Here is a 17291-nt window from a genome sequence, read left to right as displayed (position 1 = left end):
CAGAAAAAGAGATTCAAGGACCACATCAAATCTACACTCAAAAAATGGGTGATTCCCCCTGAGAGCTAAGAGCACCTAGAACACCTGCCGTTCTACCTGCAATACTGCAGCTACACGCGTTGACGAGGCCTATGACCGGGCCACCAACGAGCGACGAGCCCATCGACACCAACCCAACACTGAGGCTCTGGCCCCACCCGGTTCTGCTCTCTAATGCCCTGTGTGTCTTTTGGTTTCTTGATTTATGGGGGTTTTGTTAATCTGTGGTGTGGTATTTGTACGTTCCTTTAGTTCCTTAAAATAATACCATTAATTTAATTAATACCATCAGTTTGTCAAAAACACTATATCTGCCACGACATGAGATATTGTATAACTATTCTGATCCTCTCCTGTATTTGTTTTGACAAATAGTGGCTGTACAAATATGGGACTGAGTTTGAATAAATGTAACAGCACAGAAAATGCAGATTTATCCTGAAACTTTCTTTAAAACATTAATCATGTCCACATTGATTTCTATTGATGTCTGGTTTTCAGACGCTAACCACGATAGCGATGTTCTGGCAACAGCCAGCGAATGAGGTCACCGTGGCCCTCCATCTCGTGAGTAAATAAAAATCAATGGGCTGTCCACTGCTCCTAGTGGTTGCTTTGGGCCTCTGCAGTTAGGATGAGTTAAATGCTGTGGACACATTTTGTTGTATATATGTATGTACAATGGCAATAAAGGTTATTTACTTGACTTTATTTTACTTTGGTGGCCTCTGTCTACTGATGCACTCTGACTGGGTGACACAGATCCATTAACACTCCAGAAACCCTCTCACTTGTCAGGCTTTGAGTTTTGTTTGGTTTTATGTTTTATTTTGTTCTTTTGTTCTGTCTGTCATTTTTGCATTTCATTGCTTTTAGTTTGTTTATTCTCTTGCTGGGTTTCTCTGCTTGGGTCTGTCTGTCTCTGCTTCTCTTGTCTCTCTCTTGGTTCTTGGTGATGGGTGTTTCTCTCTCTTTGGCCATGCCCTGGTTCTGGTGCTTTCCATGCACACCTGTTTCTGATTTGCTAATTGTGACCTGGGGTTATTTAAGCTCACTGGGCGTGTTTGTTCCTCGCCAGTTTGTCATACCTTGTGCCTTCATTCCAGCTCTGTACCTGCGTTCCATAATCCTGCCTGCCTCCTGTGTGTTCCTAACCTCCAGGATGTTGCTTTGACCACGCCTGATTGCCTGATGATTTTTGTACTGCTGCTTTTTCTGGACTGCTTACTCGTGTACCGACCTCTGCTATCCTCGACAGTAAAGCCTTCTAAAAAACCAGAGCCGTTTGTTTGAGCTGTGCATTTTTGCCCTGCTATTCCTGACCATCCAACCAGATATCACTTGAGTCTGATTTCTATATAGCAACTCAACTCAACTCTTTTTTTTATATAGCGCCAAATCACAACAAACAGTTGCCCCAAGGCGCTCCATATTGCAAGGCAAGGCCATACAACAATCATGAAAAACCCCAACGGTCAAAACGACCCCCTGTGAGCAAGCACTTGGCAACAGTGGGAAGGAAAAACTCCCTCCCAACAGGAAGAAACCTCCAGCAGAACCAGGCCCAGGGAGGGGCAGTCTTCTGCTGAGACTGGTTGGGGCTGAGGGAAAGAACCAGGAAAAAGACATGCTGTGGAGGGGGGCAGAGATCGATCACTAATGATTAAATGCGGAGTGATGCATACAGAGCAAAAAGAGAAAGAAACAGTGCATCATGGGAACCCCCCCACAGTCTACGTCTAAAGCAGCATAACCAAGGGATAGTCCAGGGTCACCCGATCCAGCCCTAACTATAAGCCTTAGCGAAAAGGAAAGTTTTAAGCCTAATCTTAAAAGTAGAGAGGGTATCTGTCTCCCTGATCTGAATTGGGAGCTGGTTCCACAGGAGAGGAGCCTGAAAGCTGAAGGCTCTGCCTCCCATTCTACTCTTACAAACCCTAGGAACTACAAGTAAGCCTGCAGTCTGAGAGCGAAGCGCTCTATTAGGGTGATATGGTACTACGAGGTCCCTAAGATAAGATGGGACCTGATTATTCAAAACCTTATAATCAATCAATCAATCAATTTTTTCATATAGCGCCAAATCACAACAAACAGTTGTCCCAAGGCGCTTTATATTGTAAGGCAAGGCCATACAATAATTATGTAAAACCCTAACGGTCAAAACGACCCCCTGTGAGCAAGCACTTGGCTACAGTGGGAAGGAAAAACTCCCTTTTAACAGGAAGAAACCTCCAGCAGAACCAGGCTCAGGGAGGGGCAGTCTTCTGCTGGGACTGGTTGGGGCTGAGGGAGAGAACCAGGAAAAAGACATGCTGTGGAGGGGAGCAGAGATCGATCACTAATGATTAAATGCAGAGTGGTGCATACAGAGCAAAAAGAGAAAGAAACAGTGCATCATGGGAACCCCCCAGCAGTCTACGTCTATAGCAGCATAACTAAGGGATGGTTCAGGGTCACCTGATCCAGCCCTAACTATAAGCTTTAGCAAAAAGGAAAGTTTTAAGCCTAATCTTAAAAGTAGAGAGGGTGTCTGTCTCCCTGATCTGAATTGGGAGCTGGTTCCACAGGAGAGGAGCCTGAAAGCTGAAGGCTCTGCCTCCCATTCTACTCTTACAAACCCTAGGAACTACAAGTAAGCCTGCAGTCTGAGAGCGAAGCGCTCTATTGGGGTGATATGGTACTACGAGGTCCCTAAGATAAGATGGGACCTGATTATTCAAAACCTTATAAGTAAGAAGAAGAATTTTAAATTCTATTCTAGAATTAACAGGAAGCCAATGAAGAGAGGCCAACACGGGTGAGATATGCTCTCTCCTGCTAGTCCCCGTCAGTACTCTAGCTGCAGCATTTTTAATTAACTGAAGGCTTTTTAGGGAACTTTTAGGACAACCTGATAATAAAGAATTACAATAGTCCAGCCTAGAGGAAATAAATGCATGAATTAGTTTTTCAGCATCACTCTGAGACAAGACCTTTCTGATTTTAGAGATATTGCGTAAATGCAAAAAGGCAGTCCTACATATTTATTTAATATGCGCTTTGAATGACATATCCTGATCAAAAATGACTCCAAGATTTCTCACAGTATTACTAGAGGTCAGGGAAATGCCATCCAGAGTAAAGATCTGGTTAGACACCATGCTTCTAAGATTTGTGGGGCCAAGTACAATAACTTCAGTTTTATCTGAGTTTAAAAGCAGGAAATTAGAGGTCATCCATGTCTTTATGTCTGTAAGACAATCCTGCAGTTTAGCTAATTGGTGTGTGTCCTCTGGCTTCATGGATAGATAAAGCTGGGTATCATCTGCGTAACAATGAAAATTTAAGCAATACCGTCTAATAATACTGCCTAAGGGAAGCATGTATAAAGTGAATAAAATTGGTCCTAGCACAGAACCTTGTGGAACTCCATAATTAACTTTAGTCTGTGAAGAAGATTCCCCATTTACATGAACAAACTGTAATCTATTAGACAAATATGATTCAAACCACCGCAGCGCAGTGCCTTTAATACCTATGACATGCTCTAATCTCTGTAATAAAATTTTATGGTCAACAGTATCAAAAGCAGCACTGAGGTCCAACAGAACAAGCACAGAGATAAGTCCACTGTCCGAAGCCATAAGAAGATCATTTGTAACCTTCACTAATGCTGTTTCTGTACTATGATGAATTCTAAAACCTGACTGAAACTCTTCAAATAGACCATTCCTCTGCAGGTGATCAGTTAGCTGTTTTACAACTACCCTCTCAAGAATCTTTGAGAGAAAAGGAAGGTTGGAGATTGGCCTATAATTAGCTAAAATAGCTGGGTCAAGAGATGGCTTTTTAAGTAATGGTTTAATTACTGCCACCTTAAAAGCCTGTGGTACATAGCCAACTAACAAAGATAAGTTGATCATATTTAAGATTGAAGCATTAAATAATGGTAGGACTTCCTTGAGCAGCCTGGCAGGAATGGGGTCTAATAAACATGTTGATGGTTTGGATGAAGTAACTAATGAAAATAACTCAGAAGGAACAATCGGAGAGAAACAGTCTAACCAAATACCGGCATCACTGAAAGCAGCCAAAGATAACGATACATCTTTGGGATGGTTATGAGTAATTTTTTCTCTAATAGTCAAAATTTTGTTAGCAAAGAAAGTCATGAAGTCATTACTAGTTAAAGTTAATGGAATACTCAGCTCAATAGAGCTCTGACTCTTTGTCAGCCTGGCTACAGTGCTGAAAAGAAACTTGGGGTTGTTCTTATTTTCTTCAATTAGTGATGAGTAGAAAGATGTCCTAGCTTTACGGAGGGCTTTTTATAGAGCAACAAACTCTTTTTCCAGGCTAAGTGAAGATCTTCTAAATTAGTGAGACGCCATTTCCTCTCCAACTTACGGGTTATCTGCTTTAAGCTACGAGTTTGTGAGTTATACCACGGAGTCAGACACTTCTGATTTAAAGCTCTCTTTTTCAGAGGAGCTACAGCATCCAAAGTTGTCTTCAATGAGGATGTAAAACTATTGACGAGATACTCTAACTCCCTTACAGAGTTTAGGTAGCTACTCTGCTCTGTGTTGGTATATGACAATAGAGAACATAAAGAAGGAATCATATCCTTAAACCTAGTTACAGCGCTTTCTGAAAGACTTCTAGTGTAATGAAACTTATTCCCCACTGCTGGGTAGTCCATCAGAGTAAATGTAAATGTTATTAAAAAATGATCAGACAGAAGGGAGTTTTCAGGGAATACTGTTAAGTCTTCTATTTCCATACCATAAGTCAAAACAAGATCTAAGATATGATTAAAGTGGTGGGTGGACTCATTTACTTTTTGAGCAAAGCCAATAGAGTCTAATAATAGATTAAATGCAGTGTTGAGGCTGTCATTCTCAGCATCTGTGTGGATGTTAAAATCGCCCACTATAAGTATCTTATCTGAGCTAAGCACTAAGTCAGACAGAAGGTCTGAAAATAGCAGGGTGCTGTGTGCCTGCTGTGTGTATTGAATGTCATTTTGATTGGTTTAGATCATGTTATGTTAAAAAAATATGCCCACAGCTACTTCAGACAATAAATCCAGCATCTTATGCACCCTATTCTACACTCACATAACACACCTTTTAAACAGCAAAAAAGCAGTTGGGCCTATCTGAAATCCACTTGTGTTTTGTGTTTCAGAACATGCGCTGTGGATTGTCAAGATAGGGCCCAAGTGTTTTTGAAAACGTTTCTCGATTGCAACATTAAAAACTGTATACACAGATAACAATGTGTGTTCTTTTTAAGTGAGCCAAATTCTTTGTAACATTGTGCCAAACTGTCATGCTTAAAAAATGAAGCTGTGTGTGTTTAGTCATGAGACCATCTCTCCTCTCTTCACTCACTTTGCCTGTTGATTTCACTCCTTTGAAGATGCAAAAATAAATGATGATCCAAGCCAGCAGGAGAATTAGAAAGAGGTCCCAGCGCAGCACTCCGGCCTCCTCCACTCCCCGAGGTCTGCTGCAGCATCTTGTATCTGAGAGAGAGATGGCGGGGAAGAGGCCAGGTTTAACTGGACATGGATAGTCAGATGTGTGTGAGATCCCTGCGCCAATCCTGGTGGGAGGCATAGAAAATGACTTAAGGCGAATTAACATGACTTTTAACAATTAAAATATTGGTACACTTAGGCCCCGTCGTGCCCTACACTACACCCTTCTCTTCATTTTGCACGAATGTGTAACGTTGCTGGCAGATGACAGAAATGATGACAAGTCAATGTCACATCATTAATAAAACAATGTAGACTTGTTTGCTGGAACATTATCTAAAGCTTAGCTTGTGTTTGTCTCTCACACTCATATTGTTTGTTGTAATTTCCATGAATCATATGTGATAACACCATAACTACAGTGCATCTGGAAAGTAGATTAGATTAGATTAGATTAGATTAGATTAGACAGAACTTTATGAATCTCTTGGGAAGACTCCCTCAGGAAAATTGGAGGTTCCAGCAGCATTGTATAGCAGCACACAGGGTAGGAAGCACACAGAGTATCAAGAGTAAAAGTAAAAAACAATTTGCAAAATGTAATACTAGAGCCTGACCGATATGGATTTTTTGAGGCCGATGCCGATAACGATATTTGGATGAACAAAAAATGCCAATAATCTATAAATCGGCTGATTTGCCGATAGCCGATAAATCAGCCAATATTATTATTTTTTTTTTTAAATGAATAAAATGTTCTTTTTTGGACCCTTAACAAAAAAGGTATGAGTTAAAGCTGAAGCTTTGTCCTCATATTGATTAACTTATAACAGAGAAGAATTAAGTAATAATTATGTAAGCAGCTCTCAGTTGAATGGAGTCAGAGCTCCATCTACTGGACAAACAGTGCAAGGACATTTTACATTGCCGACAAACATAATTTCAGTAACTGTCTGTTTATGAGAAATTATCTGCGTTCTAGCTGCAAAGTTTTGGCCGACAGTGAGTACTTTGAAAGGGCTTGTATTGGCCGATAATATCGGCCGCCGATATATCGGTCGGGCTCTAAGTAATACAACATAAATACCAGCAATACTGCTCACTACTGGTGGAAGGTGCCTTGACACTTGCACGAATTTGATCCTTGCACTGGCACTCAATCTGGCATGCCAGTGAGTAGGCTAGTTTGTAAACTGTGCGTGGCTACGTGCCAGTGTGCAAAGAAAATTTTGAACTTCTGGAATGCATTAACTTTGTGAACTAGGCAGGAACATTGCGCAACCCTATTCAAAAACACTGTGTGTCACTGCTAGTCAATGCATCTCATTGCCCACAGCGCATCTGATCGAGATGTTATATCCATAATAAACCTAATTTGTCAGATACATTGTCTAAGGAAGGAATGACAATGCAACTGTCTTACAATTTCCATTACAGTATAAATATTATAAATAATTTGAATAAATAAATAGAAGCTGCAGCTGTAAATAATTTCTCTGTGTTTCTGGGAGTGATGAGAGATAGTTCATCAGCCAAGTTCTGAGGAGCAAATTGCATCATGGGCTATGAAATTATTACCTCCGCCAAGGAGTTATGTTTTTCTGTTGCGTTTGTTGGTTGTCTGTTCTGTTTGTCAGCAGGATAACTCAAAACGTTTTGAACGGATTTGATGAAATTTTGTGGAGTGGTTGGAAATGACAAGAGGAACAAGTGATTAAATTTTAGTGGTGATCTGGATCATGATCTGGATCCGATGCTAACGCGGTTCGCATGTCTAAGGCATTTTCATGTTAAAGTTAGCATAAGCAGTTGCAGCTGTCATCGAGTTCAGGTGCTTGTTTTCAAATTGTAATATTTCTTAAATTTATTTTTGTTTATATATAATAATCTAATGATTATTATATACAATTTTAGAGAAAGAGACAATAAGAAATAGATCAGTGTGCAAGGAGGGAATCTCTTTAGGGTCAGTGACCCTATGGCTGTTGTGTGGGCTGCGAAGAGGAGGTACTGCTGGCCCACACCAGAGGGCGCCCTGCCTGTTGGCAGGTTTCAGGCATAGAGGACGCAGTAAGCCAGGAAGGAATCCACCAGGTGCGCCGTGGGGCTCGTCATCACCAGTCATCAATCACCTCATCTCTTCATCCATAAAAGCCTGGGAGAGACCACAATACTATGCCGAGGTATCCGCTTACCTTACAGGTAAACCAACTCAGCCGTTTTGTGCCGTATGCCACATTCATGGTTACTAAAGTCTTTGCAGTCGTGACTTATACTTGCAGCTTGTAGCCGAGTTGTGGAAGTTGGAGGAGTTGGCATCTCAACTCCTCTCTTCTGACTTACTAAGTATAACAATTGACACTGCACGTCCTCAGTTTTTCCTCTGCACTCTGGGCGTATCTGGATTTTTCCTTTAGGAGGATTCGTGAGTTACTGACTGTTTGCTGGGGTGGCACACACCCACCTTAACCTGTTTTATTCCTGCCCGCAAGTACCGTGTCTGACAGCTGGAGCGGTGGCCACCCTGGGGATTCAGGAATTGGCAGCTCTGGTGTGTTGCAGGTCTCCGTTGGCGGCATATTTGAGTGTTTATGCACATTTTGCAGAATAAATTTGTTATTATTTGGAAACCCTATTGACCGTTCATTTACACCCCCTGGCGTAGGTCCGTTGCATTCACTTTCCCCAACAGGTAACTAGACCATGTCATGGACTCCGAGGGGCGTTTATACCACCGACGTGAACAGCAACTGGAGATGCAAGGTGCGCAGGCTCCAGCAGGAGGTACGTTGGGTTGAGTTGCCAGCATATTCTCACCAACCTCACTGCTCGGTTGGATTGTTAACGAACAGAATATTCACCTCAACCATAGGATTGGAGGCTCTCACCGCTCAGGTGGAGGGTGCGGCGCGCAAGGCACTGGCTGCAGCCACGGCTGCAGCCACTCCTCCTGCGGACCCCCCGTCCCCGTCACCTGAAGCTTACATTAGCCCACCGGAACCATACGGGGGTTGTGTCGAGACTGTGCACAGACTTCTTGATGCAGTGCTCGCTCGTCTGTGCACAACGCCCCGTGATGTACACATCAGACCACAGCGGGTGGCTTATATTATAAATTTGCTTCGAGGCGAGGCACGCACCTGGGCTACGGCACTCTGGGAGCAGGACTCACGGCTCCTTTCGACCTATACTGGGTTTATTAGGATTTTCGACAGGTGTTCGATCATCCCAATAGAGGCGAATACGCTTCACATTATGCTGCTGTCGATAAGACAGGGACGCTGGAGCGCGGTCCGAATACGCAGTCGACTTTCATTGTTGTGGCAGCGAGAGCTGGTTGGAATTCGGTAGCGCTCCGCGCCGCCTTTGTAAAGGGCTGTCTCCAGCCCTAAAGGAGCATCTGGTAGCGTAAGGATCAGCCACGGGATTTAGATGGGCTGATAGATCTGGTTATCCGGTTAGACAATCGGTTAGAGGAACCTAAATGGGAGCGAGACGAAGGATGTGGCCGGGCACGCGTTGTCCCTCTCCCTTCCAGGTCTGAAGCAGCACGTCCTCACCCCGCTCCAAAGTTAGGGCTTTCCGCGTAGCACCAGCTCCCCCTGCTGACGAGCTATGGACACGAGCAGGGCTAAAGTTAAATCTAATGACAGACAGAGGAGGCTGGCCCATGGAGAGTGTTTTTACGCGGCTCGAGTGAGCAGTGCAGGAAAGAAACTGCCCCAAACGGTTAAACGCCAATGCTCGCCCTTAGAAACTGGGGTTAAGGGTGCGCCATAAACACACACGAGGGCATTCCACCGGAAATGCACACAACTCCCAGTCACAATCTTCTGTGGGGATTTAACCCTTACCCGCCCCACACTGATCGACACAGGGTCGGAAGGGAACCTACTGGACAGTAGGTGGGCTAAGGAGGTAGGGCTCCCTCTGGTGGCCATTCCTTCACCATTGAAGGTGCGGGCACTAGATGGCACTCTACTTCCAGGGAGTTTTTCCTTCCCACTGTCGCCAAGTGCTTGCTCATAGGGGGTCGTTCTGACCGTTGGGGTTTTTCTGTAATTATTGTATGGCTTTTGCCTTGCAATATAGCGCCTTGGGGCAACTGTTGTTGTGATTTGGCGCTATATAAATAAATTGATTTGATTTGATTTGATTCCAGAAATCACACACCAGACACAGCCTTTAACCTTGGTTGTCTCTGGTAATCACAGGGAGGGGATTGTGTTCTTTGTAATGCCTTCTACCTCCAGAATTATTTTGGGATTTCCATGGATGGTGAAGCAAATCCCCGGATCGATTGGCCGTCTGGGGTTGTGGCTCAATGGAGTGAAACCTGCCACCAGGAGTGTTTAAGATCCTCGGTGCCACCCGGTGATGCTGTTAAAGAGGAGGTCCGTGTCCCCCCCAATCTCACGACGGTGCCGGATGAGTATCATGATCTTGCTGATGTTTTCAGCAAAGATCTGGCACTCACCCTGCCCCCACTGACCGTATGATTGTGCCATTGATTGGTTCCAGGCGCTGAGTACCCGTCCAGCAGGCTGTACAATCTCTCACGTCCTGAGCGCGAATCAATGGAGACCTACATCCAGGACTCTTTAGCTGCTGGGCTAATTCAAAATTCCTCATCCCCGTTAGGTGCAGGTTTCTTTTTTGTGGGCAAGAAGGATGGCGGACTCCATCCATGCATTGATTATAGAGGGCTGAACGAGATCACGGTTCGCAACCGATACCCATTACCTCTATTGGATTCAGTGTTCACGCCCCTGCATGGAGCCAAGATATTCACAAAACTGGATCTCAGAAATGCTTATCGCCTGGTTCGGATACAGAAGGGACGAATGGAAGACGGCATTTAACACCCCCTTAGGTCACTTTGAGTACCTGGTCATGCCGTTCAGCCTCACCAACACCCCCGCGACATTCCAAGCTTTGGTTAAAGACATTCTGCGGGATTTCCTGCACCGATTTGTCTTCGTATATCTAGACGATATCCTCATCTTCTCCCCAGACTCTGAGACCAATGTTAAGCATGTCCGTCAGGTCCTGCAGCGGTTGTTGGAGAACTGGCTGTTTGTGAAGGGCGAGAAGTGTGAGTTCCACCGCACTTCTTTGTCCTTCCTGGGGTTTATCATCTCCTCCAACTCCGTCGCACCCGATCCGGCTAATGTAGCAGCGGTGAGAGATTGTTCCCAACCGGTAAATCGTAGGAAGCTGCAACAGTTCCTAGGTTCGCCAATTTTTACATGAGGTTCATTAAGGGCTATAGTCAGGTTGTTGGTCCCCTTACTGCCTGACCTCCACAAAAGTCCCCTTCACCTGGTCGGATCAGTGCGAAGCCGCGTTTAGGGAGTTGAAACACCGGTTTTCGACTGCACCAGTTTTGGTGCAGCCTGATCCTAACCACCAGTTTATTGTTGAAGTGGATGCCTCTGACTCAGGGATAGGAGCCATGCTGTCCCAGAGCAGGGAGTCCGATAGTGTTCTCCACCCTACTTCTCCCGCAGTTAACCCCCGCTGAGCGGAACTATGACGTTGGCAATCGGGAACTCCTGGCAGTGAAAGAGGCCCTTGAGGAGTGGAGACATGTGTTGGAGGGAGCTGTGGTCCCATTTGTGGTTCTCACTGACCATCGGAACCTGGAATACATCCAGACTGCTAGGCATCTGAACCTCAGACAAGCCCGATGGTCACTGTTCTTCGGTCGCTTCAATTTCAAGATCACGTATCACCCCAGGACCAAAAACCTTAGGTCTGACACCCTGTCCCGGTGCATGAAGAAGAAATTGGAGCAAAGCTGTTGGACCCACCTGATACCATCATACCGGAATCCACTGTCGTCGCTGCCCTCACATGGGACGTGAAGGAAGTGGTCAGGGAGGCCCTGATGCGACACCCTGATCCCAGAGGTGGACCATCCAACCGGCTGTAAGTCCCACCAGATGCTCGGACTGCCGTACTGGACTTCTGTCACGGTTCCAATCTCTCCTGGCATCCGAGGGTGCAAAGAACTGTGGCAGTGGTCCGGCAGCGATTCTGGTGGGCGTCGGTTGAAGCCGACACCCGGGACTACGTCCAGGCCTGTACCATCTGTGCCAGTCAATCAATCAATCAATTTTTTATATAGCGCCAAATCACAACAAACAGTTGTCCCAAGGCGCTTTATATTGTAAGGCAAGGCCATACAATAATTATGTAAAACCCTAACGGTCAAAACGACCCCCTGTGAGCAAGCACTTGGCTACAGTGGGAAGGAAAAAACTCCCTTTTAACAGGAAGAAACCTCCAGCAGAACCAGGCTCAGGGAGGGGCAGTCTTCTGCTGGGACTGGTTGGGGCTGAGGGAGAGAACCAGGAAAAAGACATGCTGTGGAGGGGAGCAGAGATCGATCACTAATGATTAAATGCAGAGTGGTGCATACAGAGCAAAAAGAGAAAGAAACAGTGCATCATGGGAACCCCCCAGCAGTCTACGTCTATAGCAGCATAACTAAGGGGATGGTTCAGGGTCACCTGATCCAGCCCTAACTATAAGCTTTAGCAAAAAGGAAAGTTTTAAGCCTAATCTTAAAAGTAGAGAGGGGTTGTCTGTCTCCCTGATCTGAATTGGGAGCTGGTTCCACAGGAGAGGAGCCTGAAAGCTGAAGGCTCTGCCTCCCATTCTACTCTTACAAACCCTAGGAACTACAAGTAAGCCTGCAGTCTGAGAGCGAAGCGCTCTATTGGGGTGATATGGTACTACGAGGTCCCTAAGATAAGATGGGGACCTGATTATTCAAAACCTTATAAGTAAGAAGAAGAATTTTAAATTCTATTCTAGAATTAACAGGAAGCCATGAAGAGAGGCCAACACGGTGAGATATGCTCTCTCCTGCTAGTCCCCGTCAGTACTCTAGCTGCAGCATTTTGAATTAACTGAAGGCTTTTTAGGGAACTTTTAGGACAACCTGATAATAAAGAATTACAATAGTCCAGCCTAGAGGAAATAAATGCATGAATTAGTTTTTCAGCATCACTCTGAGACAAGACCTTTCTGATTTTAGAGATATTGCGTAAATGCAAAAAAGGCAGTCCTACATATTTGTTTAATATGCGCTTGAATGACATATCCTGATCAAAAATGACTCCAAGATTTCTCACAGTATTACTAGAGGTCAGGGAAATGCCATCCAGAGTAAAGATCTGGTTAGACACCATGCTTCTAAGATTTGTGGGGCCAAGTACAATAACTTCAGTTTTATCTGAGTTTAAAAGCAGGAAATTAGAGGTCATCCATGTCTTTATGTCTGTAAGACAATCCTGCAGTTTAGCTAATTGGTGTGTGTCCTCTGGCTTCATGGATAGATAAAGCTGGGTATCATCTGCGTAACAATGAAATTTAAGCAATACCGTCTAATAATACTGCCTAAGGGAAGCATGTATAAAGTGAATAAATTGGTCCTAGCACAGAACCTTGTGGAACTCCATAATTAACTTTAGTCTGTGAAGAAGATTCCCCATTTACATGAACAAACTGTAATCTATTAGACAAATATGATTCAAACCACCGCAGCGCAGTGCCTTTAATACCTATGACATGCTCTAATCTCTGTAATAAAATTTTATGGTCAACAGTATCAAAAGCAGCACTGAGGTCCAACAGAACAAGCACAGAGATAAGTCCACTGTCCGAAGCCATAAGAAGATCATTTGTAACCTTCACTAATGCTGTTTCTGTACTATGATGAATTCTAAAACCTGACTGAAACTCTTCAAATAGACCATTCCTCTGCAGGTGATCAGTTAGCTGTTTTACAACTACCCTCTCAAGAATCTTGAGAGAAAAGGAAGGTTGGAGATTGGCCTATAATTAGCTAAAATAGCTGGGTCAAGAGATGGCTTTTTAAGTAATGGTTTAATTACTGCCACCTTAAAAGCCTGTGGTACATAGCCAACTAACAAAGATAAGTTGATCATATTTAAGATTGAAGCATTAAATAATGGTAGGACTTCCTTGAGCAGCCTGGCAGGAATGGGGTCTAATAAACATGTTGATGGTTTGGATGAAGTAACTAATGAAAATAACTCAGAAGGAACAATCGGAGAGAAACAGTCTAACCAAATACCGGCATCACTGAAAGCAGCCAAAGATAACGATACATCTTTGGGATGGTTATGAGTAATTTTTTCTCTAATAGTCAAAATTTTGTTAGCAAAGAAAGTCATGAAGTCATTACTAGTTAAAGTTAATGGAATACTCAGCTCAATAGAGCTCTGACTCTTTGTCAGCCTGGCTACAGTGCTGAAAAGAAACTTGGGGTTGTTCTTATTTTCTTCAATTAGTGATGAGTAGAAAGATGTCCTAGCTTTACGGAGGGCTTTTTTATAGAGCAACAAACTCTTTTTCCAGGCTAAGTGAAGATCTTCTAAATTAGTGAGACGCCATTTCCTCTCCAACTTACGGGTTATCTGCTTTAAGCTACGAGTTTGTGAGTTATACCACGGAGTCAGACACTTCTGATTTAAAGCTCTCTTTTCAGAGGAGCTACAGCATCCAAAGTTGTCTTCAATGAGGATGTAAAACTATTGACGAGATACTCTAACTCCCTTACAGAGTTTAGGTAGCTACTCTGCTCTGTGTTGGTATATGACAATAGAGAACATAAAGAAGGAATCATATCCTTAAACCTAGTTACAGCGCTTTCTGAAAGACTTCTAGTGTAATGAAACTTATTCCCCACTGCTGGGTAGTCCATCAGAGTAAATGTAAATGTTATTAAAAAATGATCAGACAGAAGGGAGTTTTCAGGGAATACTGTTAAGTCTTCTATTTCCATACCATAAGTCAAAACAAGATCTAAGATATGATTAAAGTGGTGGGTGGACTCATTTACTTTTTGAGCAAAGCCAATAGAGTCTAATAATAGATTAAATGCAGTGTTGAGGCTGTCATTCTCAGCATCTGTGTGGATGTTAAAATCGCCCACTATAAGTATCTTATCTGAGCTAAGCACTAAGTCAGACAGAAGGTCTGAAAATAGCAGGGTGCTGTGTGCCTGCTGTGTGTATTGAATGTCATTTTGATTGGTTTAGATCATGTTATGTTAAAAAAATATGCCCACAGCTACTTCAGACAATAAATCCAGCATCTTATGCACCCTATTCTACACTCACATAACACACCTTTTAAACAGCAAAAAGCAGTTGGGCCTATCTGAAATCCACTTGTGTTTTGTGTTTCAGAACATGCGCTGTGGATTGTCAAGATAGGGCCCAAGTGTTTTTGAAAACGTTTCTCGATTGCAACATTAAAAACTGTATACACAGATAACAATGTGTGTTCTTTTTAAAGTGAGCCAAATTCTTTGTAACATTGTGCCAAACTGTCATGCTTTAAAAAATGAAGCTGTGTGTGTTTAGTCATGAGACCATCTCTCCTCTCTTCACTCACTTTGCCTGTTGATTTCACTCCTTTGAAGATGCAAAAATAAATGATGATCCAAGCCAGCAGGAGAATTAGAAAGAGGTCCCAGCGCAGCACTCCGGCCTCCTCCACTCCCCGAGTCTGCTGCAGCATCTTGTATCTGAGAGAGAGATGGCGGGGAAGAGGCCAGGTTTAACTGGACATGGATAGTCAGATGTGTGTGAGATCCCTGCGCCAATCCTGGTGGAGGCATAGAAAATGACTTTAAGGCGAATTAACATGACTTTTAACAATTAAAATATTGGTACACTTAGGCCCCGTCGTGCCCTACACTACACCCTTCTCTTCATTTTGCACGAATGTGTAACGTTGCTGGCAGATGACAGAAATGATGACAAGTCAATGTCACATCATTAATAAAACAATGTAGACTTGTTTGCTGGAACATTATCTAAAGCTTTAGCTTGTGTTTGTCTCTCACACTCATATTGTTTGTTGTAATTTCCATGAATCATATGTGATAACACCATAACTACAGTGCATCTGGAAAGTAGATTAGATTAGATTAGATTAGATTAGATTAGACAGAACTTTATGAATCTCTTGGGAAGACTCCCTCAGGAAAATTGAGGTTCCAGCAGCATTGTATAGCAGCACACAGGGTAGGAAGCACACAGAGTATCAAGAGTAAAAGTAAAAAACAATTTGCAAAATGTAAATACTAGAGCCTGACCGATATGGATTTTTTGAGGCCGATGCCGATAACGATATTTGGATGAACAAAAATGCCAATAATCTATAAATCGGCTGATTTGCCGATAGCCGATAAATCAGCCAATATTATTATTTTTTTTTTTAAATGAATAAAATGTTCTTTTTTGGACCCTTAACAAAAAAGGTATGAGTTAAAAGCTGAAGCTTTGTCCTCATATTGATTAACTTTATAACAGAGAAGAATTAAGTAATAATTATGTAAGCAGCTCTCAGTTGAATGGAGTCAGAGCTCCATCTACTGGACAAACAGTGCAAGGACATTTTACATTGCCGACAAACATAATTTCAGTAACTGTTCTGTTTATGAGAAATTATCTGCGTTCTAGCTGCAAAGTTTTGGCCGACAGTGAGTACTTTGAAAAGGGCTTGTATTGGCCGATAATATCGGCCGGCCGATATATCGGTCGGGCTCTAAGTAAATACAAACATAAATACCAGAAATACTGCTCACTACTGGTGTAAGGTGCCTTGACACTTGCACGAATTTGATCCTTGCACTGGCACTCAATCTGGCATGCCAGTGAGTAGGCTAGTTGTAAACTGTGCGTGGCTACGTGCCAGTGTGCAAAGAAAATTTTGAAACTTCTGGCATGCATTAACTTTGTGAACTAGGCATGAACATTGCGCAACCTATTCAAAAACACTGTGTGTCACTGCTAGTCAATGCATCTCATTGCCACAGCGCATCTGATCGAGATGTTATATCCATAATAAACCTAATTTGTCAGATACATTGTCTAAGGAAGGAATGACAATGCAACTGTCTTACCATTCCATTACAGTATAAATATTATAAATAATTTGAATAAATAAATAGAAGCTGCAGCTGTAAATAATTTCTCTGTGTTTCTGGGAGTGATGAGAGATAGTTTCATCAGCCAAGTTCTGAGAGCAAATGCATCATGGGCTATGAAATTATTACCTCCGCCAAGGAGGTTATGTTTTCTGTTGCGTTTGTTTGTTTGTCTGTCTGTTTGTCAGCAGGATAACTCAAAACGTTTTGAACGGATTTTGATGAAATTTTGTGGAGTGGTTGGAAATGACAAGAGGAACAAGTGATTAAATTTTAGTGGTGATCTGGATCATGATCTGGATCCCGATGCTAACGCGTTAGCATGTCTAAGGCATTTTCAATGTTAAAAGTTAGCATTAAGCAGTTGCAGCTGTCATCGAGTTCAGGTGCTTGTTTTCAAATTGTAATATTTCTTAAATTTATTTTTGTTTATATATTAATAATCTAATGATTATTATATACAATTTTAGAGAAAGAGACAATAAGAAATAGATCAGTGTGCCAAGGAGGGAATCTCTTTAGGGTCAGTGACCCTATGGCTGTTGTGTGGGCTGCCGAAGAGGAGGTACTGCTGGCCCACCACCAGAGGGCGCCCTGCCTGTTGGCAGGTTTCAGGCACTAGAGGACGCAGTAGCCAGGAAGAATCCACCAGGTGCGCCGTGGGGCTGTCATCACCAGTCATCAATCACCTCATCTCTTCATCCATAAAAGCCTGGGAGAGACACCATAACTATGCCGAGTTATCCGCTTACCTTACAGGTAAACCAACTCAGCCGTTTTGTGCCGTATGCACATTCATTGTTACTAAAGTCT

At 43.1% G+C, this 17291-nt stretch overlaps 1 protein-coding gene across 1 annotated transcript in view; it reads right to left on the bottom strand.

Moving 5' to 3' along the window:
• The window catches only part of si:ch211-283g2.1 (sodium- and chloride-dependent GABA transporter ine), a 118130-nt gene that overhangs the window by 36766 nt on the left and 64073 nt on the right, over window positions 1-17291 (bottom strand). Inside the window, 1 exon segment of the mRNA XM_034178106.1 lies at window positions 14939-15071. Within this exon segment, the coding sequence (XP_034033997.1) occupies window positions 14939-15071 (133 nt within the window).

The sequence above is a fragment of the Thalassophryne amazonica genome, chromosome 9, assembly GCF_902500255.1.
Source record: "Thalassophryne amazonica chromosome 9, fThaAma1.1, whole genome shotgun sequence".
In the NCBI taxonomy this organism is placed as follows: Eukaryota; Metazoa; Chordata; class Actinopteri; order Batrachoidiformes; family Batrachoididae; genus Thalassophryne; species Thalassophryne amazonica.
The sequence above is the reverse complement of the archived record's forward strand: the minus strand, read 5'-3'. Positions and strand labels throughout refer to the sequence as shown.